This window comes from Melanerpes formicivorus, unplaced genomic scaffold (assembly GCF_026170545.1).
Source record: "Melanerpes formicivorus ecotype bairdi unplaced genomic scaffold, bMelFor1.0.p_v2 SCAF_2, whole genome shotgun sequence".
Taxonomy (NCBI): domain Eukaryota; kingdom Metazoa; phylum Chordata; class Aves; order Piciformes; family Picidae; genus Melanerpes; species Melanerpes formicivorus.
Window position 1 is genome coordinate 27,429,480 of NW_027142354.1, and position 23,350 is coordinate 27,452,829.

The following is a 23,350-nucleotide window of genomic DNA, read 5'->3' on the forward strand; positions in this document are numbered from 1 at the left end:
TTGTTTCTTTAGAAATTCAGACTTTTGCTCCTTATTTCTGACAATAATTTTAAAAGGATACTGTCTTTAATTGTGATTGTTTTTATGCAATATGCAGTTTTGGGGCTATTTTGAAGCAGAGCTTTAGTAACATTACTGAATACTACGGGAGGTTGTTGAATTCAAAATCTGTTATTATTAGAGAAAAGGTTTAATTGCTCAGGAAGGGCAATTAGAGAGAAGTTTTGGTGTTGTAGTTCTGCTCCTGAAGAGCTGGAAGTGTTGAAAGGTGCTGAGTTTAAAGATGACCAGGAAAAAAGATTCAACAGAACACTGTCAGTGAGCATAACTGAACTTAATAAAAATGTATGTCAGGGCAAGTAGTAGGATAGGTGGGTTTTTTAATTCCTTTTTCCAAGTGTGCACATGCCTTTTATGTGAGGAGAAGCCTTCCCATCTCTTCTGATGAATATCAAACCTGGGTGACACAGAACGGCTCAAAACTTTTTTCTCAGGCTTAGCTAGTGGTTGTGTTTTATTTTGTTTTGTCTTGTTTTTTAAGATACTGATATTTTTAAGATAAGTGAGTTGTGAAGATGCTTGCCTTTGTTGAGGTGGATCCCCTCTGCTCTTTGTGTTTTGTGTTGCATTGATTCTTGAGGATTTTCTGGTTTTCTTTTTATCTCTGTGTTCCACTGGTAAATCAATAAATATTTCAACTTAACTAAAGCTGATCAGAACAGTAGTAAGTTTTTCAATGGGATTTTTGAGAGATGTCTTTTATATTTGTTTGTTTGTTTGTTTTAGTTCTACTATAAAGTCTGAAAACATTGTGCTTGGGGATGGAAGAATTTCCATTAAAATGACAAGGGAAAATGTGAAAAATAATAGCAATAATATGAAATCTAAACAAAAGCATTGAATTGAAATATCATATGACTAGTGTTTGGATTGGGTGTTCCCTGTTATGCCCTGTGGAAAATAACTTGCCTGTGATGAGTTTTGCTGATGCAGCACTAGAAACAGCTGTTCACACAGAGATCAGCTTTTGTGTGTGTTGTCCGTTTGTATATGTGAGGAGATGCTAGTGTTGAGCTGGAAGCATATTAATTAATGCTGCCAAACCAGGGTTTTGCTGGAATTACTTGTATGTGTTATTCTTTCAAAGAGACAGAGTCCTTAATGTCCATGTATAACTGACAGGGAAATTTGTTTTGTGCCATTTCTGTTTTGCTGTCTCCCCTCTTCTATTCCAACAGCTATCACATTCAGAAAATCAGATTAAAAAAAAAAAAAAAAGAGGTTAGTACCACCTAACCTCTTCTCCAAGCAGCAGTTCCTCTGCTATGATGTGCCTTGATATGCCTCCCTCCATAAAGGCTGCCTTCCCTACCAGCCCACCTTATATTCAAATGTTCTGTATGTGGTTTCTGGTTAAGGTGAATGCTGACACTAGCACTACAGGAATATACACATTTGATGCAGATACTTAAAGCCATGACTACAGATAGATGAAATACCCTTGTTAACAGTCTGTTGAGGAAGGGTGGATGGAAGCTGAGGGAAAAATTTGAGGAAAAAAGGCAGGTCAGAAGCAGAGCCCTGCTGAGATGATGAGAGGAGTGAGTTTGTTTCTGTGGTATATACCAGCCAATTAACTTTTTGCTTTGACCTCTGGAAGTCACAGCCTCCAGTTGAGGAGAGTTTGAGGGCTGCCTCAAAGAGATCTTTTTGCTAACTGTCTTGGCCAGTCCAGGAGACTCACTCCACTCGCTATTTTAGACAAACATTAGAATCTTTGTTTTATTTCAGCAGTTGCAGTGGACAAAACGTACTTACAAGAGGCTTAGATTTGCCCTTAAATACAGTCCAGACATACAAGCTGTCATTTTCCTCTGAAGCATCTTGATCTGAAATAGTTGTGGTTCCCGTCAGCTAGAATTCCCATCATGGTAGCCAAAGTATATTGCTACCTCTGTGCTCTTTGTAACAGTATTTTCCTGAAATAGATTTTTTTTTCTAACACTAAAGGATTTCCCCCCTGCCCTTCCCGCCATTTTCCATCTGGTCCCTTCCTCCACAATTGGAATGCCATGATCATGCAATCCACAGCACCAGAGATAATTTAAGAGTTTAGAAAAGCCAGCAGAAGTTTGTGGAAAGGATTTATAACCTATTAGGGTGCTTGTATATTTTTCCTCTAAATAACCTTTGTGTTGTTGTGCTGTTTCTAAGAATGAAATTGCCCTTGGGGAAAACTGCAGTCTGCCTAGTATAGTCTTTCCTAGAAATCACTGTAAATATGCACTACAGGTAAACACTGGAACAGCAGAATTTATTTCTTGGACAGTTTAGGTCAAAACAACAAATATTTTTCAAGTAATTGACAAAGTAGGATAGTGACTTCTTTTTTGTTACAAACTGGATCAGTTATGTCTGTGTTGTATTTTCCAAGCCCTGGGAGAAAGCAGATTACATTAACACTTTTCAGAACAAATGCAGTATCATTTAATGCCTTTGTTGCTAATTTCTTAACTAAGGAGGCCAGGAGATAGAAGATTAATCAAAGATGATTCTTACTAGACTGCAAGGAGATTTTTGTGACAAGATGACAGTAGATATTATGGAGAGGTTTCTTTTTCTTTTTCCTTTATTTTGTTTGCCTCTCTGCTCCTCCTTACACCGTTCAAGCTTGACAGGTCTGTCCTGCCACATGAATCTGGGTAAGTCATTACATGCCCAGCTGACTGTAGAAGGCTGACATGCTCCAACAGCTCAGGGCAGTGGGTCAGAAGGTGGCACTGTTCACTCTTTGTAGGGCTTAAGTCCTGCCACAGTGTTCTGAGCTGAGACCATGCCCTGGGATGTTTGCTGCTTAGCATGCCCCTCATCCTAAACCTTCATGAATGAGAAACTCCTGTTCTTCAAGTAGAAGGTGGATGACTACAGTAGTAACTGAGGGCAAGATGGAAAATTATGTTTAGGATAGCTACTCAAACCATAGAGAAGGGATTTTAAGAACTTGTTAAGAAGCCCAAGAGCAAGAGGTGGTAACTTCAGGTAGTAGTCATCTGGAATGGCCACACCTGACCCCGTGTTGTCTGTTTGACTAGTTCATATGGCAGATAACTCCTACAGATTGTCCAGTTTGGTGGAAGAACAAGAGTTCCAAACTCCATTAAAAAATTATGAAAGAATCACTATGTTAATGCATTTCTAAGAGTCATAGCTGTCCAAATGTTACAGAACTTCCCACTATAATGTATTTTGAGCAAAGGTGCAATGCCAGAAATCAAGGTTAAGCAGCTGTATTTTTCTTTGCCGCCATGCTCCATTTTGTATTAGTGAAGCAATGCTCCCTTTCTGCTGCTCTATGTAGTGTATTGTCTTATTTAAATATCTTCTGAGGAAGAACAAGGAGAATGAACCTATTAAAAAAATCTGAGGTCTGGGGTAATTTGAAGTGAATAATTATTAAGCAATTCTGCCTCACAACTTTTTAGAAAGGGAGTATTTAATTGCTACTACTCAAATGCATTTTCTTAGGGAATAGTTCTCCTTTGGACATCTCTTTAGGTAATTTAGTTTTTTTAACTGCTCAAATTTGAAATCACTCACAATTAAGAATAATAGTTACACCACTCATTAGGGAAGTGATAGCAGACTTACAATCTCATGAAACATAAAGAAAGCAGAGAGAAGCTTTCCCCCCTCTCAGTGCTTGTCCTGATCTTTACATGGATGCATCCTGAGGAAAAGTCTGACAAGAATTACAGAATCACAGAATCAACCAGGTTGGAAAACACCTCAGAGATTATCAAGTCCAACCTGTGTGATATGTTAAAGAGAAAGTTCTAAGTGATGTTTATGTGGAGATATAGAAATGCAGGATGACAAAACATTATATATTTTACACAACCTCCACCCCGATTAAATATTTAGTGGTTTCTCTGCCTTTTTAAGGAATATAAAATGTGGTAAGAACACAATAGAAAAAAACAAACTACCAAAAAAATAAACAAACAACCCCCCCCAACCCTAATAAATTGAAATCAACAGCTGTAATTGAAATAAGGAAAGAAAATAACTCAGTTGAATTTAAAAATTTGTGAGAACACAAATTCATCTGAGTAGTCCTTAAAGACAGAATTTTCTTCATAGTCTATCCTATTTAATCTTGCAGTAATATGTTGCTTCTCTGCCTTTGCAAATACATTTGTACTTGTAATCTAAGCCTTCTAAGGCTAATCTAAGCCTTTCTGAGCTACTAGATAGGTAGATGCAATAAGCAATCTATTGATTTGTGTTACTCTGTTTCAGAAGCACTTATACCAAAGAGCTTTTACTTTGGTGGGCACTCTAGCTCATCTGTTTTTGTTACTGAGTTTTCTTGCAATAATAAGCATCTTATACTGCTTACTTTCTGAAATATGCCTTTCATTTGTTTGTATTCTGACAATATAATTATTATCTTTCAATTTGCATATGGTTTCTAATCTTTCATGTGCCACTGTTGTCCATATAAAGCATTTTTCACCCAGCTGAATATCCACAAGTCTTTGCCTGCTATTTATAATTTAGTAAAAGACTATTTTCTGTTTCAGACATCAGTTTGTATTACAAATTGGTGGAATCTGTTACGTGTGCTGTTTTGTCCCCAAAACCATGCCCAGTGTTCATAGAGACAAATCCTTACATTTTCACTACTTCATCTACCAGGAGGTTGCAGCTCTTTAGCTGGTCATGGTCATGGAGCTGGAAGCATCTCATAGAGTTACAGAGGCACTTGACTCGAACATACAAATTAATTTTCCAGGTTCTGTATATATCAGTCATTTGCCTCTAAAGATCAACTACACAATTGCCAAACAGGTGTGCATCCAGTACAAAGAAAGGAAATATAAATATTAATGATGAAATCCTCTTCTGTGTCATCTGTATCAATCTTAGCACATAAGGAATGAAGATTTTTGTGCAGTTGACTATGAAACCTGTCCTTTTGTGTAATCCAAAATCCTGTTTCTTAGTTTTGGTAGTCACTTAGCTGTTACTTCAAGTATGCTTCTGCAGAGAAAAATGATGTATTATGGGCTAGCATTTACAGACTAAGCAGTTTTGTAAGGCAGTTGTTCAGCTAAAATCTCAGAAGCTAACCACAAAATGATCCAAAAAATGGGTCTTGAAATTATCTTTGGCTAGGCAGTGGTGCAGCCCATCTATTGTCCTGACTTGATACGACTGACCTGAATTGATTAGAGGGTTTGGACAAATCAACATCTTGAACAAATAATGTTGAGGTGAAGCCTCCTGTGCTGTAGTTTATATCCTTTGCCTTTTTTTTTGTCACAGGGTGCAACTGAGAAGAGCTGTTCCTCTCCCTCTTGACACCCAGCCCTCAGATATTTATAAACATTTATTAAATCCTCTCTCAATCTTCTCCACACTGAAAAGCTCCAGGTCTCTCAGCCTCTCCTCACACAGAACATGTTCCAGTCCCTTAATCATCCTTGTAGCCTTCTGTTGGACTGTCTCCAGCAGATCCCTGTCCCTCTTGAACTGGGGAGCCCAAAACTAGACACAACACTCCAGGTGAGAGTTCTACAGGCAGAGTAGAGGGGGAAGAAAACCTCCCTCGATCTGCTGGACACAATTCTCTTAATGCACCCCAGGATACCATTGGCCTTCTTGGCCACAAGGGCACACTGCTGTCCCATGGATAACTTCTTGTCCACTAGGACTTCCAGGTCCTTCTCCACGGGGCTGCTCTCCAGCAGATCACCTCTCAACCTGTACTCGTCATTATTTAACCATGATACTGTGATTCTTTTTTCATCTGTGGCTGTGAGTTTGGTGCTATCTCTGTGGCAAAAACTAAATAGCTTTTCTGTGTTGCATTTTCATGTAAGCAATATATTTTTATGGTAAATTCCCAGATCTTCCAAGTCTTCATCATACTCACCTGTTCTTTTAATTTGGATGGGGAAGAGAGTATCTCTAAGGTGTTCTGAGAGTTTCAACACCACCTTCAAGTTAATTTTGATCTGTCTTTAGAATAGACAAGTGTTGCTTATTAGGCATCAGGGTCATAGGCATCAGAACACATTTCTGTGAGCTGAGGCATTTTGGTTTCTCCCAGAAGCAAAACCAGATTTCTTTTGAGAGGCACTGAGCCTGAGAAGGGAGAGGTTTTCCTAGAATTTTAATCATATCCCTTATGTTTTCACCCAAACTAATGTGCTTCAGAGCTGTGCTAATTGACCTGATGTTCTGGTTTTAGATTCATGATAGTAACCCTCAGAGCTAATTTACACAACTTGCTTTGAACTGAACTTGGTAATGCAAATATAATGTCCTATTAGCAAACTATGAATGGTTCCTACTGGGATTTGTACAGTGATTCTGAGCTCATTATTGCTGTCATTCAATAGTGTGCATGAGTAGGGAGAAAATAATTAAACAAAATAGTACTTTAAATCCCAAAAGGAATGTAAAATCAACAAAGTTGAAAACCTAGAAGTCTTAACTTTTGTTTAATATATACACTCTGTGGAAAGGGATGGGGAAGCCTTGGTATGTGTTAAACACTCAGCTGCCCAACATAATTGGATGGAAAAATTGATACCCAGTGAAACATGTATTTCCCCCAAATGATTCCATATTTCTCTGAATTTAAGACTGATAATGTTACATGGAAAATAGTGTAAGAAGTATTTTCTTCTAATCCTCCTTTAAATAGAAGTCATCTTCCAAAAGTGTTGCTAGGGGATTTAGCCATGTGACTCATACTGATATCACTAGACGTTTTATGGCTTAGATGCACAGTGCTTTGAAAAAGCCTCTTGCAATACAGCACTGTGGCAGCATTGCTGTGTGAGCATTTCTCATTTCTACAGTTTGACCTGGTGTGAGCAGCAAAATCCATACGAGACCTTAAAGTTCAGAGAGCTGTTGAATGTTCTTCAACTTTGCATAAATATACAGGCTGGTACAAGTCTGCTTCTATTAGACTGTGGGCATTTTAGCTCTGACTTTAAAATTCAATTGTGGGGAAGAAACCCAGCCAGGCAGACCACTCTTAACTGCTCAACTGACATATCAATTCAGGTGAGCAAAGAGGCACCAGCTCAACTGAAAAAATATTGCCCAATCTGGTGCTGTATAGTGCTACTCAGACTTGAACAGAGTGCCCTAGAAAGTGGGCTGTAATATGCTCATCAGCTGCAGACCAGCTCATACCACCAGAGTTCCCCTTGGACTCAGTTCTTCTAGTAGCACTTTTCAAACTGTTCTTCATTATGACCTTCCCCTCCCCCCTCACCACCCCACATAACCTCATCCACTTCTGGTAACACTCCAGTCTCTTCCTCTTCTCCTCCAGACTGTCCTATAGATTCAACTGCCTAATGGAAACCCAAGCCATCCTCTCTATGTTCAGACTGTAGAACTGATGGAAAATTTCATTCTATAGTAATGACAGCTCAAATTTGGTGTGGTACAGCTGGTGGTTTGCAGACAATTCCATCTATGTGTCCATCTTTTCCATGAAGGAGCAATGAGAAATGGGTGGATGTTGTCTGAAGAGCTGATTAGTTTCTCCTGAGAGTGGCCAGAAGAAGTAAGAGTTATTGCTGCTCTTACACCATAGTGAGAATAGAGAGTTGAGGGAGAGGAGCCATGCAATCCTAATTCTGTATATTTTGGAGCAGCCTTGTAATACTGCTGGTGCTATGGGTTTTGAGATGTCCTGAAGATTTGGACCTTTTACCATAGTTGGAATTCTAGTTCCAGGTGCCACTCAAGAAATAATTTGCATCATGAAGATTAGATTAACTAAGCATGTGAATTCATATATAAAGAACATTTGGTATTAGAAAATGCTAAATTAAGCTTCTTCAGGAATCCCTGCACTGTTGGGAAGTTACTTCAACATCATTAGAATGTGGTATGTAAAGTGTCCACAAGCTACTGACTTAGGAGTCTTTATTAGATTGTGCTAAAAGTTTTCTTTTCTGGCAGCCATTTAAGCACTGAAAGTTTGATATGGAGAGCAAAACCAGAAGTAAAATTCCTTGTGGTAATGAATTATTTATAGCTTAAGTGAAAGAGCAAAGGTGACAAACTGAAAAAGATGAATTTGAAAGGCAGAGGGATACAAAGAAAAACGAATGGAAGAGAAAATGAGATATAAACACTGTAGACTTAGGGAGGAAGAGAGCTGGGCTAATATGGTAGACAGAATACACAAACAAGTTATTCATAGTCAGTAGTCAAGAAGAAGTGTCAGATCAGCCAGAAGTGGTTATTTTCACTGGGAAAAAAAAATTAAAATTAATCTACTCATCCTACTTGCAATATAGCAATACTGAGACTGCATGTGAAGGGCAGGGTCTTTAATTCCTTTCTTTTATGGACATTAGTCAAACAGAAGTCTTAGGGTTTAATTCAAATAAAAGATTTTCTATTGGTGCTGAAAGTGCATCAGTCTAGAAAGAGATTTTGAAGTGGTAATAAGGGCTGCTTTTTTAATCATCTCTCTAAGAAAAGTAAGAATTAAGTCTCTTTCAAAGAAAAAAAGGTTACAGGAAGCTCAAATATTTTATAGTTTATTGAGATAAGGGGAAGATGCAGATTTATGTCTGGCTCTGATAACAGAAGAGGATACCAAAGATAAAAAGATATGAAGTAAAATAGCACAGGCAGAAATTACATGGTCATCTGCAATGTAGTAGTTTTTGTCTTCCATTGGAGTGTTGTTGGAATCCCTTGTTTATTGTGCAGTTGAAAACAGTGTGTCAGCTCATTTATAAAATGTACTTTGTCATCTCATGGGAAATCTTATGCCTTCATAATGACCACCTTAACTTAGAGATATTAAAGCTATTGCTTTCAAGAGCTTTAGTTTGGTAGTTTTGCACTCAAAAGTTAATACAAAAGCTAACAAAGATTTTATAGTGTATGCAATATTATTAAATCAGCCAGTTAAATTACTGATCTTGTCTTGAAGGGAGTTCCAACAATGTCTGCCCACTTAACACTGTGCACTTGTGTCAGTGACTCTGCCCTTTAGAGTGCTCAGAATTAGTATTGAGCACTTAGTGCACATACATTCTTGTAGCTACATCTGTTTTGCTCAGCTGCTGGAGTTTTCCCAATTACATTTTGTAAATCTCTGCCCTAGTTTTGTGTGTCTCTGCAGGTCGGTGTTCAAAAGCATCATGTTTACATTGATATGTTAAATATAGCCAAATATTACTGTTTTTAATGAAACTCATAAGCAGTTCTGTTCAGGTTGCACAAAACCTGTAGGAGGTGGTGGCCAGTGCAAAGATTATTAGGGCTTAAGGAAAGTGGTAAGAGAAAGCTGTCTGCTTTTCCTCCTTGTGCCTGGAATGGCTGTGGAACAGGCTCTGCTCAGCCTCTCTGCTGGGCAGCTTCACATTTTTTCAAAAGTTGCCTTTAGAAGCTGTGTAATTCCACTGCAGTAAGGATGCCTGATATCACCAACAGTGGCCAAGTAGTTTACAAAGGGATTCTGAAAACTGCTGTGTGTCTAAGTGGGACACTTCACTTTTCTGTATCGCTGCTCATTGTCAGCTATTTTTTAAAAATGGAATTGCTGCTCCTCTGTCGTTTGAAGACCTGTTCTAGATCCTTGGAGAGAACAGCAGTGATAAAATGCCAGTTAGTGCTATTTGCAGCTATCATTTGAAAATGATGTTGGTACAGGAAGTCCCTGCTTTATTTGATGTCATTTCAAGGTTGTTAAAAATTGCTTGCAATGCTGAATAGTCCTCTTTCTTGTCCCTATTGCAATTTGTATTGCTTCTGCTTTCAGTGGACACCTTTGAGCTCTGCTTTGCCTTTTTCAAGATAATCAGAAGGACTGATGTTACAGCAGCCATTTGTTCTACTGTTGTGAAGACAAGTTTCTCATTTGTCTGTCAGTGGTAACATTGGCCATATTTAAACAGGGTATTTTGGTGGCTTTTCAGAGCTGTTCTGTTTGTCATTGGAATGGGCTGCCTAGGGAGGTGGTGGAGTCACCGTCCCTGGAGGGGTTCAAGAGGGGATTGGACATGGCACTTGGTGCCATGGTCTAGTCATGAGGTCTGTGGTGACAGGTTAGACTTGATGATCTTTGGGGTCTCTTCCAACCTTGGTGATACTGTGATACTGTTGTACTTGCACTCGGCTTTCCCTTTCATCTCTTTTTGTAGCCAGATGCTATGGCAGAATTTGGCATTATTTTATTTTTGGCATGCTACAGTGCTGTGGTTTTGTTCCGTAAATAAGTTTTGAGCACAAACATCTTCTGCATTAAATAATTGTATTTGTTGAAGTACAAAATAGATTTTATCCTCTAGCTGAGGGTGGTCTCTCTGTAGATGCTTAGGTTCTTGCTAATTATTTTAGCCTGACTCACCAACATGTTGAGCTGGAGAAAAGATAATGAGCAGTATTAAGATTAGCATGAAATTTTGTGGAGTCATTTCGGAAAAAAATAATCTGGAGGGGTTGGAGTGATTCAAAGAAATCTTTGACCTTTTCCTTGTGACCTTAAATTAAAAAGCCAAAGTGGATTAGTAATTTCAATTTTTTTGAAATAAAACATTTAGCTCTTCAGGAAATAAAACATTAGGTGTATGCTGAATACTTAAACTTTCAGAACAGCCACTGTGGGAGAACTTCATACCAGCTATTGTATATTTTAGAAGTCTTAATGTTGCTGAGCAGCTGTAGCATAGGTCTGATGGTCTACGGATCATCTCTCTTAGCCATAAGGTATCCTGTTAAACCAAAAATGGAACTGTGATTTCACTTATAGCTTGTCTCTTCAGTCAAAAAAACCTTTGAACTCTTCCTCCTTTTTGTGATACAGGCTCTGAGTATTGTCCTGAAGCTTAGACCTTGCATAAAGTTCCCTGTTGTTTATCTTGGATAGCTACATGAATGACTCATTTTTGGTCTTTCTGCTTTATCTAACAGTGTTAAAATAAATCTTTCTTTCAGGAAAAACTTGTGGCAATTTGAGCTACAAATTCGAACTCTTTCAGTGCCTATGCACATGCAAGTCTAGTTGACTTGTTAGCTTGTGTAATGGTTTCCAGATGATCTCTTGTGACTGCTGACAGTCCACAGAGGGCAAGCTGGACATATGTTTCTCCTTGGTATTCAGGCTTTGTTTTGCAAGCAAAAATGAGAAAAAAAAAGAAAAAAAGATTGAGAGCAGGGGAAAGTCTGAACAGATGGCCAGCAGAGGATTAAAGTAGTAGGTTATGGACAGGCAGAGGGGAAAACCAGGTAAGAGAAATGTGGACAAAATGTAAGCACATTGCTCTCTCTCCCACTGCCTTTTCCTTCTCCCAATTGCTCAGCAGAAGATGGAAGGGAAATAGGAATAGAAAGTGAAAGGAAATTTTCCTTACATTTTTTTGGAAAGGATATGATGTTTTCAGTGCAAAAGTACATTACTAAATTATTGCATAATGTTCTACATAAACAGTAAATTGGGTGGCTGCAGAGAAGATAGCAAAACACGAGAATCCGGTCTTTGTGATGGGATGGGAAGTAAAACTCAACCCTTGCCTTGCATGTAGGAGAACTCAGGAGCCTCCAACCCCAGAAGATGTTCTTGATGTGAATCTCCAGCATCCTCCCAGAAGTGTTGTTGCACAGTTGCTTGGGAGCTAACTATTATACATGGTTCCATATCTTAACTCATTAAAAATAAAGTAAAACTTGTCTGTAATGAAGAAAACCTTTCTGGAGGAGGTTGGCTTGTTTATGTCAGAAGTGTAAACCAGATAGTTTGAGTCTGAGTTCAAATTTCCCTGCAGTGAAAATGTTGCTATCTGGTAGCAAGTGTGTGAGAAAGTCAGAATGGTCTTCTCTAAGTCTGCAGCCAGTCTAAAGCTCCATTTTGCAAACTCCAAGTACTTGTGGCTTTTGAGTCATTTGTGGAAAAGTAACCAAAGTAACCAAACCTGTGATAATTGAGTCTGTACCCAGCGTGTGGTTACTGCAGAGGTGGTATGTGCAAGAGAGAAGTTTTAAGTTAGGTCTGGAGGCTTCTCCCAGACTTGTGGCTTGATGAGTGAGTGGTCTTGGAGTAATCACTTCATAACCCCTCCCTGTGCTTTATATGGCCTCTTAAAGTATCAAGGCAGGTCTATTGTTGTGTGCTTGAGTGCTCTGGGCACTACTGGATCATAAGCTCACCTACTGCTGCTTTAATTTAGAAGCAGTGTGCTTGCTTTGATATTGCATAACAAAACAATTTGTTAAATGTCAGCTGATATATATATATATATGTATTGTTTAAAGGTAGATAATTTACTGAAAGTATTTAGAAAGTAATTTGCCACCTTCCACCTGCTGTCTTGCCCATGTAGCATGGGAGGAACCACTGTTTGTCAAACTCACTAGATTTCACAGAAATCTGAAAGAAGCTTAGAAACCCTGTGGAAGTATGGGAATGCTCCTCAATTTAGGCAACTTAATCATCACAGAACTTGAAGGGTCACCTGTCTCTTTGGATGAAAAGTACCACATAAAATGAAGAAGGGTCAGGAGGTAAATTCTGGGAATGTCTGTTTTTCAAATGTGCCTTTTTGTGCAGGGTCTTGTCCCCCTCCCTTTTCTTCTCTGCAAACCTTTCATGCCATGTCCAGAGACAGAATTGTACATTATTATAGACAGAGCTGCTGGCACCTACTGTCATTTATCTTTATATGATCTAGTTTTCTGGCTTTTCTTTGTCAAACTTCTGTTCATGCTGACGTTTTCTATAGCCTTTATCTGCCCTGACATCTGACTTCAGGGCAGGACATGGCTTCTCTGTTCAAATCAGAGTTTTCTGTATATTATATACATTTAGCTGTAATGTTTTGCATCATATGACTTGTTGCAGGCTCAAATTCATTGTTGCACTAAGGCCTGCAAATTAAGCCAGCTGTAAATATGTTGAGAGCCTTGGTGGCAATGACAGAAGCAGATGGAACATGTTCTTTGCCTGCTTATGCTATGTGTAAAACACTTCCATCTCTCCAAATGTGCTGGTACTTGACCTTTCTGGGGTCTCTTAAAGAGAGGAAGTTGTTTGTCTTGGGTATTGCAGTACCCACCCACTCCCAGCATGTCTAGAGGTTAGACTGTATGCTTCTTCCTGTTCAGGATGTACCCATGTGTTTGAGAGAAAGCTAACAGTAGACCTTCTGTATCAACAACCTCAAAGGGAAGTTCCTGAGGAAGATGAATAGTTCACTCTGTATTTTTCTTCTTTTCCTGTTTCAGTGCAGCATAAATGGTAAAATGCTATGCTCTCCTGTGTTTTGACAATTTTGTTATTTCTTTATTACTCTTGATGTATTTTTATGATTTACTATATTTTTACAAAGGTTGGGGGTATGAAGTGGCAGTATATGATAAGATTTTAAATATTAGAGTGAGCAAAGTATTTTAAGATAGTAATACTCAAGCTAGAATCTTTGTTTCTGATGTCTGAAGAGCAGTTCACTGTCTCATGCTGGAGAGGCAACTGAATCTGATGGTGAAAGTCTCCATATGGACAAGAGGCAGCACACTGATCCCTCTGAGAGCTGTGAAAACAGTGGGCTGGCATTTGATGATAGATCCCTGGAAGCCCCTGTGCTCTTGTGGGATGGGATTATGGTAAGACCAACATTACCAAATCAGCCAGCAGTTGTTGCAGAGTCTTATATCTAAAGGGAATGAGAAGCACTACACAGCCTTGTGTAATGCAACCCTGTTGCATTTACACAACTCAGTCCCTCAAGAACTGTGCTTGAACTACCTGCTGGTGGCATGTCACTGCAAAGCCCAGCATTGTATTTGTGTGGCAGGAGACAATCCTGTTCTTCAGGTCAGCTGTTTTCAGAAGGATGACAAATCCTTGTGGCTGAGTTATGGAATCATCTCCCATTAGGCAGTTAGTATCTTCAAGTCAATCAAGTATAATTGGTTTTTGTCTTTAAGCATGTGGCTTTAATTTCATAGATGCTTGGTAACAATTCTTGTCTTTCTGGTTCACCCTTATATAGTTTTCTGATTCATGGAATAGCTGATCCTTTTAGACAACTTTTGGCCACTTCATCGGTGGTGGCTGAAAGAGGCAGACAGTAACTACATATCTCACTACTAACTTTGTTGCTGGAAGACAGTGAGTGAACCAGCCCAGGATTTGGTTGATTGACTTAACCCAAACTGTTAGCTTTTTCAGAGTACACATGCATGTGTATCAAGCTGCCTGTTTTCCACTCTTTAATCCTAGATTTTTCTGTTCTTTCTACTTGAGTTGCCTAGGAATGATGCACTGGAAAGAGGCTGTTGTTCTTTATGCAGGGCTTGTTCTTTGGGTTTTTCCCCTGTCTGTCAAAAAGATGCAAAATTCCCTGCCATTCTGTAATCCAAAATCTTGTTACTAGGACTTGATAAATCATCTTGACATGTAGCTGAGCAGCTGAGATGTTGTCCCTGAAGTTTGTCTGCCTTTTTAAGTTAACCTTTAAATACATTGAAGCCATTCTGTTATTTTTGAGGCCTCAACTTCACACGTTAACGCAGCACATCTGACACAGCAGACAACATCAGATATTTTAAACTAACCTTGTCTTGCTTTTGCTTTCTCTTAGCATTAAGAATAATTTTTACATGTAAAAAATAGAATAGTGACTGAACAAGGCACCTGTCAACCTTATTCACACTTAATTCTGCCATCAGACTTTACCCCAGGTGGATAAATGCATGTCCATGCAGTCATTTCTATTTTTATATCATTCCTAAGAGCTAAATCTCATCCTAGATTCTTAAATGGGACAAAAAGTTCATTGAAGCCTGTGGAAGTTTTTCTGTAGCTGACTAAAAAATCTATTTGAGAAGGAATATGATGCTTGTGGATTGGAGAGGCGAATTGTATAAGTTTGTCATGCAGGCAGGTAATATCTGGCAGTTCTTTTCATGCTGTGTATAGATCTGCTAGCAGCTACTGTGGCTGTTCCAACCTTTAATTTTGTGTAAAAGTGTGTGTCACTTTCTGTCTCGCTCTCCACTCACAAAAAATAATAATTTAAATTTATTTTTTTTATTTAATAGACTGTAATGCAAAAATTAACTTTGTATCTCTGTGACTCAAGGTACAGATCACTTGTCTGGCAGAGAACTGTAGACCTACAGGCTAGCATTTAAAAACTGCTGTGGTGCTGGCTACCAATTTTATTAGGCACCTAATTTAATTTTAGAAACTTTTCTGAGGTGCCAGGCATTCACATCTGGAGCTTTCATGTGGACACGGGGTTCAAGGTGTCTGCAGTCAGATACTCAGTTTTAGAAAGTGTTTCAAAATATTGATCATAGAATCCAAAGCATATGTTATAGGCCTTAGGTCTTTGTAAATTCAGTTTGTGAGGTGCAAGACAGAAGATTAAAAAAGATGATATGCTTTCATGTGCAGGTTCAAGTAATATTTGTAAGTAATGGAAATAGCACTACCTCAGTGGAGCCGCTTTCACAAGAAAAAATCCATTATGTTGTTTTAAAAGAACACTATGTAGGCTAATTATTGGAAAATATTTGTGTGGCTTTTGAAATGGCAGATTTATACCCTGTGACAACTAAAGGCCACCACAGTAGCTCACAGCTGCCCCTCAACTCTGTCTGATCAAGACTGATTCCAAGATTTTGCTGCTCTAATAGGAAGAAAAAATTGCATAAGACAAAGAGATGCCAAATCACTTATCTTCAACTAAAGATTCACAAGGAAAGTCTTATTTTTAATCTTAGCAAATACCCTGGTGTCTGATCTTCTGTATTTATACTACTTTATTTTAATAACTCCCCTCAAGGCCAGTATGAGCTAAGCATGTAAATCCCTAGAGAACTGATAAAAAAAACCCAGTCCCATTCACTTGAATGTAAAAATAAACCATTTGTTATATTTATGCAGAAAAGAATCTCATAAATTGTTATTTTTTCCTTTGTCATCTAGTATTTAGCTAGATTGAAGGTATCACAGCTTCCTGTTTACTTTTTTTTGCCTTGAAGTGATGGTGAACAGATTCATTAAAGTAGAACAAAAAATCTACTGATTCGTTGCTTGTCTTCTGTTTCAAATGGATGATAGAAAAGGCTGAAAGTATTTCTGTATTTATTGCATTGCTGCTTGCTGTTTGTTACAAGGGAAGTGACCTGCATTGGATTTTTAAGCAGTGTTTTCCTTCCAGCAAAATCTCCAGGTCATAGCTCTTCCAATTACATGCAGAGGAAAGCAAAGAGACAAAGCTAGTCTGGGGAGCTTTCTCTTTCATCAGCAAAGTTTACATTTCTTTTAATGTAGTTAAAACATTTGACAGGAGAGAGTAGGGTTTAGTGATGTGAGGTGATTTCCAAATGAGTATTAAGTTTTTACTGACCTACTTTTTCCTAGTGGTGTATTCTTGTCCATTACTTTTTGTCATTGAATAATGCTGATATATTAAGCTGTGTGCTTCAAGGGTGTTGTAAAACTGCATGTAGGGGCAGGACTGAACTGTGGAAGTGTGAATTACTCTATCCAATCATAGCCAATTAAAAAGTGAGAATCACAGAAGGAGAAATTGAAAGCAAGGTTTATCTTTCACTTAACACAGAATTTGCTATATCAGTTATAAACAAAGTGAGTGTGAGACAGATTCTCTACTGCTTCTCATCCTTCTCCAAAAAGTAATAATGTGTGCTGAGTTCATTATCTCAAAGAATAAGTCCCTGATTTGTAACAGCTCACGAAGGATATTACACCAATGGCAAGAGAAGAAGTACAGCAGCCATACACTTTTAAACTATCTGCTGTCAAAGCTTGTGCTGAATTTCAGGTTAGTGCTTTGGGGATTGATGGATAGGGAGTTTGGAAAAAATGATGGTCGTTTATATAAAGCTGTAGGAGGAGTTGCAGCCTTACAGTCTCCACAGTTCCCCAGGAAGCATACTAATAAAAGCATGGTATGCAAACTGAGAACTTCTACTAAGCCTTGCAGTTGTTACAGAACCACTGCAAGCTAAAGAAACTTTTTTAGTCTCCAGTGCCAGGGCAAAAATTCTTGTAGAACCTTTTGCATAACATTCACCAGTGCTCTTCCAATGGTAAGATGGGTCTGTGAATGTATAAATGAATACGGTTCTCTGTGTACAATATAGTCTTCCAGAATCCTACTGGCTCAAGATGTGTTGCAGAACCTGTTCTGACAGTGAACCTGAATTAAAGATATTAAGGACAAAAGCATGGTGCTTTCCAGAGTATTAGGGTTATGGTGGGGTTTGTTTTTTTGGTTTCAGTGTTGAGGTTGTGTTGGGGGGGGGTGTTGGTTTGTTTTGTACTCAGTAGGTTGGGATTTTTTTTTTTTTTTTTTTTTTTTGCTAAACTTTCTCACCACACCCCCTCCAAATTAAACCAGCTCTACAAAATGTATCTAATATTTGCTATTGCAATGGAGGACTGCTTCAGTGATGTGTGACTGCTGTCTGAGTGGGGAAACACCACCTTCTGCAGACAGTTGATGTTACACTGACCCTGATGCTTACTGCTAATGGTATTATCGAAGTGGTTTCATCTAGTAAACTCCTCTGTGTGTGTGTGTGAACGCTGCTTTAGCACAGCTCATTTGGGTAACAGAGTTTTCAGATTAGGGTTTAGTGTGTGACAATCTGCTTTGTGAAGGAAGAAAAATAAAATAAAAGGGGGGAAGTGAGAAATATGTGAAATGCTTCATACATCTAAGCTGTGCTTATACTGTGCTCTACTATATTGTAAAGAAGATATGGAGAGATGGATGGGTAAATTTACAAGGTGCTTTATCCACATAGCAAGCTTTGCCCATAAAAACAGTGATTTGTTTATAAAAACAGCATCTTCATGTAACAGTTATATTTAGTTGATGTACAACACATAAAGGGTTTAAAAGTGACACAGTGATTAACAGTCTTACTGAACATAAGGAAAAACTTTTTCACTGTGAGGGTGGCAAAACGCTAGAATGGGCTGCCCAGAGAGGTTGTGGAGTCGTCTTCGCTGGAGACATTTGCGATCTGCCTGGATGTGTTCCTGTGTGACCTACTCTAAGAGATCCTGCTCTGGCAAGGGGGTTGGACTAGATGATCTTTTGAGGCCCCTTCTGATATAGTTTTTGATCAAGTTGATAAGCTGGAAATATGATAAAATATGAATATGATTTATTAAATATTAAACCCCCCTATTTTTCCAAGTTAATTTCATCCAGGTACATTTGCCCAGTCAATGATAGGTTAATTACACACAATAGGATGCTAATAAACAGTGGAATAACAGTCTAGGAAAATCAGAACTTGAAATACAGAGGAACAAACTGGAAATTTCTTACATGCACAAAACCAAACAGCAATGCTGCCCCAGGTGGCAAGACGGACCTCCTCAGGTTCACAACAGAGCCAACCAACAGGTAAACAAGCTATAGACCTTAGAAATAACCTGGTAAATTAGCCTAAATTACTCATGAACCACCGAGCTGTTAACTACCAAAACCTTTGCTGAACAAAGCGATGCTCTGAGTTTGTATTTGTAATCCAAAGGGCAGGAGTAATCCAAAAGGTAGTGTCCTAAATTAGAGGAAGTGAGAAGAGAGGGAGACACACTGTTGTGGTGGAGATCTAAACACTATGCTGCTAGGACAAAAGAAGCTAATTGCCCTGAAGACAGGAGCATGAAGTAGGTGCTTGTCACGGCCTCATATCCCATTAACGAGCAGGGCAGGAGAAGATGAAAGAGATAAGACAGAGTGAGCTGTGGGCTCTGAAATCTTCCCCTGCAAATTCCCCTTTTGAAAACTGAACAGCCCAATGGCACATTAGCTATTCAAATCCCACCCATCAGTTCAAGGTGTTGTATGGCAGGCAAAACTGCACATGCCTTCTCTCCTAGCCTCTGACGCAGTGCAGTTGCCTCTCTGAAACATGAAGCTCGGGGTCCAGCTTCCACACCGCTCCAGGCAGCCTTAACGGCACCTGCCTATTGGCTCCTTGACCTCAAACCTGGGCCCTGCAACAGGGAGGGAGGAGAAAGGGCAGTGGCCAAACAAGGTTAGCTGGCTTGTTAATGCCTCTTCCAGGACACCTTCCAACCCCTAATGTTCTGTGATTCTGTGATGCTAAACCTGGAATTGGCAACCAGCTATTAGAGAATGGATAAAACAGTTACCATAGTGTGAAAATTATTATCCTCCAAAAGCCTCAATTTTCCTTGAGGGGATTTGCCTTTTCCCCAATTTGTGCTCATGATGGAGTACCAAGGGTCTTCCAAAATAATTGCTTTATTGTTGGGTGTTATGGTAAATAGTTTATTGGAGTTTCTTATGAGTGAAAAAGTTGTAGGGACTCTCATGAGGCAATATCTAGGTCCCAAGTCTTAGAAGAAACGAAACACCCCAAAACATAAAAACGCACTCCCACACCCACCAAATCTCATAACAATCTTGAGTGGTAGCTCTCTCAATTCGATGAAGTTTTCAGTTCTATTAGAAGTTTGATACAAGACTCATAGCATTTTAAAGGACCCTTGTACATGGGGTCAGTTAAGCTTGCTGGCTTCTGACACCTTTTTTTTTCCCCAGAAAGAGTGGTCAGGCATTGGAATGAGCTGTCCAGGGAGGTGGTTGAGTCACCAACCCAGGATGTGTTTAAAGGTCATTTGGATGTGGTGCTTGGGAATATGGTTTAGGGATGAACCTTGTAGAATAGGGTTGTTGGTTGGACTTCATGATCCTGAAGGTCTCTTCCAACACAAATGTTTCTGTGATTCTTTTGAAGATAAACAGGAGGACTTAAATGTGCAAGTTTTCTTTCTTACTTTGTGTGGAGTTGGGTTCTTTTGATTTACGTGGGGAGTTTGGTGTGTCAGGAGGAAACACCAGCAAACCATGCCCATGTTAGTAGTTTTCTGACATGACCAAGAGGTAAACACATTACTAGATAAATTAATGTAATACTGATACAATAGTCTTTCAAGAAAATAGAATGGAGACAGCCACAATGTAACTTGACTGTGGACAGGGCTAATGGAATTCTAATTTTTAACTGATATATGTCAAATTTGTGGGTAAGAGATGAGTTGGTTTAAAAAAAAGAAAATACAGAACTGTATAGTTATAGCATTACCTAACTTTTATTTTGCAGTGACCAGTGTGAAAGAAAATGCTGAGAAGTACATGGAAGTGCTGGAGGATAAACTTCATAGGTAAGGATGATATCATGGAAAATTTTGAAAGCTAAAAGATGGTTGTTAATGCAGCATTAAGGTGCATACATTTGTTAGGGAATGTTTTGGAACTTGCATTGGAATAATATCAAAATTAGTTCAGAGTTGGAAATCCCGTAAGTGTTACTGTTAAGATCTTTGTTCATGGACGAATTCAGCAGCTTTGCAACCAGGCTGCCAATGGATTCAGGTAAAAGAGAAAATTGCTGTGTCCTCTAGTGTGTAGGACTGCTCTGGGGCTGTGGTGGTACAGCCAAAGAAAAGAAAGCATGCATGTGGCTGGTGTGCATCTCTCCAGATCCCAACTCTGAGCAGAGCCAAGGGATATCTTACCAGTATTCTGGGTGTCTTTGACAATTAGTGACTCTTTATATAATAGTTTTGAAAGAATGCTATTTTTGGGGGTTGTGGAAAGCAATAGAAGCCAAGACAACAATGGAGATATTTTAAGAACTGAATCCTAATGCAGAAGGGGTTTTTTAAATTATTTTTATACTCCAAACAAATGCTAGCATTTATATTTCCTTCCCTTTCCGTGTGAAGGGGGCTCTAGATTGCCCTCAGCTTTTAGGCTGTTCCTTGAAATACAGTTAGCAAATATTGCTCTGCTGTTGTAATGGAATCCTCTACTATAGCTGACTCTGCCTTGCACAAGTATATTTATACTGGAATAAGATTTCATAGGAAATAATTGCAGTTTGTGTCTTAATAACATGCAATTCATCAAATTACTGCCACTTCCTTTTTTTGTTTTTTGTTTTTTTTTTTACTTAGCATGTGTAATTAATAAACTTGTTGCCCTCGTTATTTTATGTTGGTAAGGACAGAGTTCTAGATCTTCAGATTTGTTTGCTTATACTTTTGAATACAGAAATATGTATTATGCTTCTTAAATCTAAAAGTAATTTAGAGAGCTGACTGAAAAATAATGGCAACAAACTTTGAAGATCAAGCCATGTGTCTGTGCCCTGTCTAACCTTCCTCTTAATATTTATACTCCATTTACTCCAACCTATAGCTCTGAAATGAGTCTAAATTACTTTCTTTGGGTTGTCTTTTTGAAAACCATACACTTCATTAAAATGTAAAATACAAGATACAACAACATGTATTGATGCTTCTAGGCTGTGTGGATTTAACTGACTTATTGGGCTCCCAGAAATAAGTAATTTTTTCTTTAATAATTAAATACTTGGGGAATTTGTATAGAGTTTTTTTCTCTCCTTCTAAAAATTTGTCAGATAGAATTAGCAGTTATAGCTTGTTTCAATTTATGCCTTTATAATAATCTTTGGGTTGTCTATCTGGACTTCTCTACGTCAGTATCTGAAATTGCAGCAGATTTTTATGTGTCTTGATAGGTGTTAATGAGCTTGCAGCACGCTTTTTTTCCCCTCTTCCTGCTCTTTGTGGGAGAAATTTCCATGCTGAACTTCTGGTATTTATTGTGATTCTGTGGGAAGTATTATTTCAAGGGAGAGATTGAAATTTGAACTCTCTTCTTGGCCCTGCTTTATATTTGGGAACCCTGTTTTATGAAGAGCAGCTGACCACTTCAAACTTACCTTAGCAGATGTCAGTGTTATTGAATATTTTAATATAATTCGTTGCTATTATATGCAAGGGTTGCCTTCCTCAGTGCCACATAGTCCTGGGCCTGTGTCTGTCTAGGTTCTCTTTTGCAACCAGCCTACAGGCTCTAAAGTTTTGCTATTGAGGTAAGTGTTTTTCCCAGCCTGTAAGGAGAACATAAATGCATGAAGTCCCAAGTATATCACTGCAGCTGTACTGGTGTATTTAACATGCTCTTCAGAGCTTGCCATCAGCTTTTCTCTAACAGACTGTTGAAGTGTTGCCAAGCTTCTAAATGTCTCTTCTTGCCCTTAAGAATTAAAAAGCACCACCAATAAGAGAAAACAACAAAAACTCTCTAACAATAACAAAAATCCCTAAAAGTCACAAAATATACCCAACAAAAATCCCTTCCCTTGCCAAACCCCACCACAGGGTTGGCCAAGCCCCCAGATGGCGAAGATTCAGTCCTGAACCAGTGACAGTTTTTGCAATATGTACAAATGCCATTATTCTAATAATAGTTTATCTCGACTAATTAAGGGCTAAGAATTTATTTTAATGTTGATGGGAGGATAAAATCTCCAGCAGTTTTACCAGAAATAATTCCTTAAGATACTACATCTTTATTTTTTTATATATTTATGCTAATAAAGTGGTTATGGAGTTTTTTAAAGGTTCTTTGGACTTTTTGTAATTAACTCCACTTGCTTTACAGCTTAAGTAATTAAGAAAGTAAGCAAAAGCCTAAGAGGCTTGCTTTTCTTTCCTTCCCTCTTAAGGAATTAACTTGAGAGACTGTTTCTCTTTTTTTCTTTTGTTCCTCATATAGATTCTCAAATTACTCCTTGTACATCATAGCCTGAAGAAAGGCTCTCCAAAGAAAGTTTAAAGACTGTTTTAAGTTTGCATTGTAGACAGAGGTAAAATTTGCATCTGGCTCAGGGATACACTTTTTTGAATGCTTTTGAAACTGGTAGAGGATCAGGCTAGTGCAGCATGACTTCCAACAAGCTTCTAAAGGTTTTCTAAGAAATGTTTTAAATAGAAAAGCCTAAATTCAAAAGCCTTCAATTTAAGATAAAACTTCAAAATAAAGTACAACTATAACAGAATCACAGAATCACCAAGGTTGGAAGAGACCTCAAAGATCATCAAGTCCAACCTGTCACCACAGACCTCATGACTAAACCATGGCACCGAGTGCCATGTCCAATCCCCTCTTGAAGTATAGGAAATGTTATTTTTGACTACTTTTATAATAGAAAAGAATTAATGAAGAAAACTCAGACTAAAAAAGCTTTACTGAAGGTTAACATTTAAAAAGTATCAAGTTAATAAATTTAACCCCCCACCCCCCCCCCACCCCCCCCCCGCTTTTTTCTGTTTTGCTTATTTTCTGAAGGAAAGTTTGGAATATAGTGCTTTTATTCTCTGTTGGTTGATTTTTGTCCTTTTTTAAATTTTTTTCACCCTGTTGTTCTTGGGTTTTGTTCTGGACAGGGGAATCTATTTTGTTCACTG

The 23,350-nt window shown here is 38.5% G+C and overlaps 1 protein-coding gene across 1 annotated transcript in view; it reads left to right on the forward strand.

Annotated features, from left to right (window-relative positions):
* DISC1 (DISC1 scaffold protein) overlaps positions 1-23,350 on the forward strand; it is a 230,231-nt gene that overhangs the window by 155,710 nt on the left and 51,171 nt on the right. Inside the window, exon 10 of the mRNA XM_068147069.1 lies at positions 20,173-20,233. Coding sequence (XP_068003170.1) covers positions 20,173-20,233 — 61 coding nt within the window. The remainder of the gene's footprint in view (positions 1-20,172; positions 20,234-23,350) is intronic.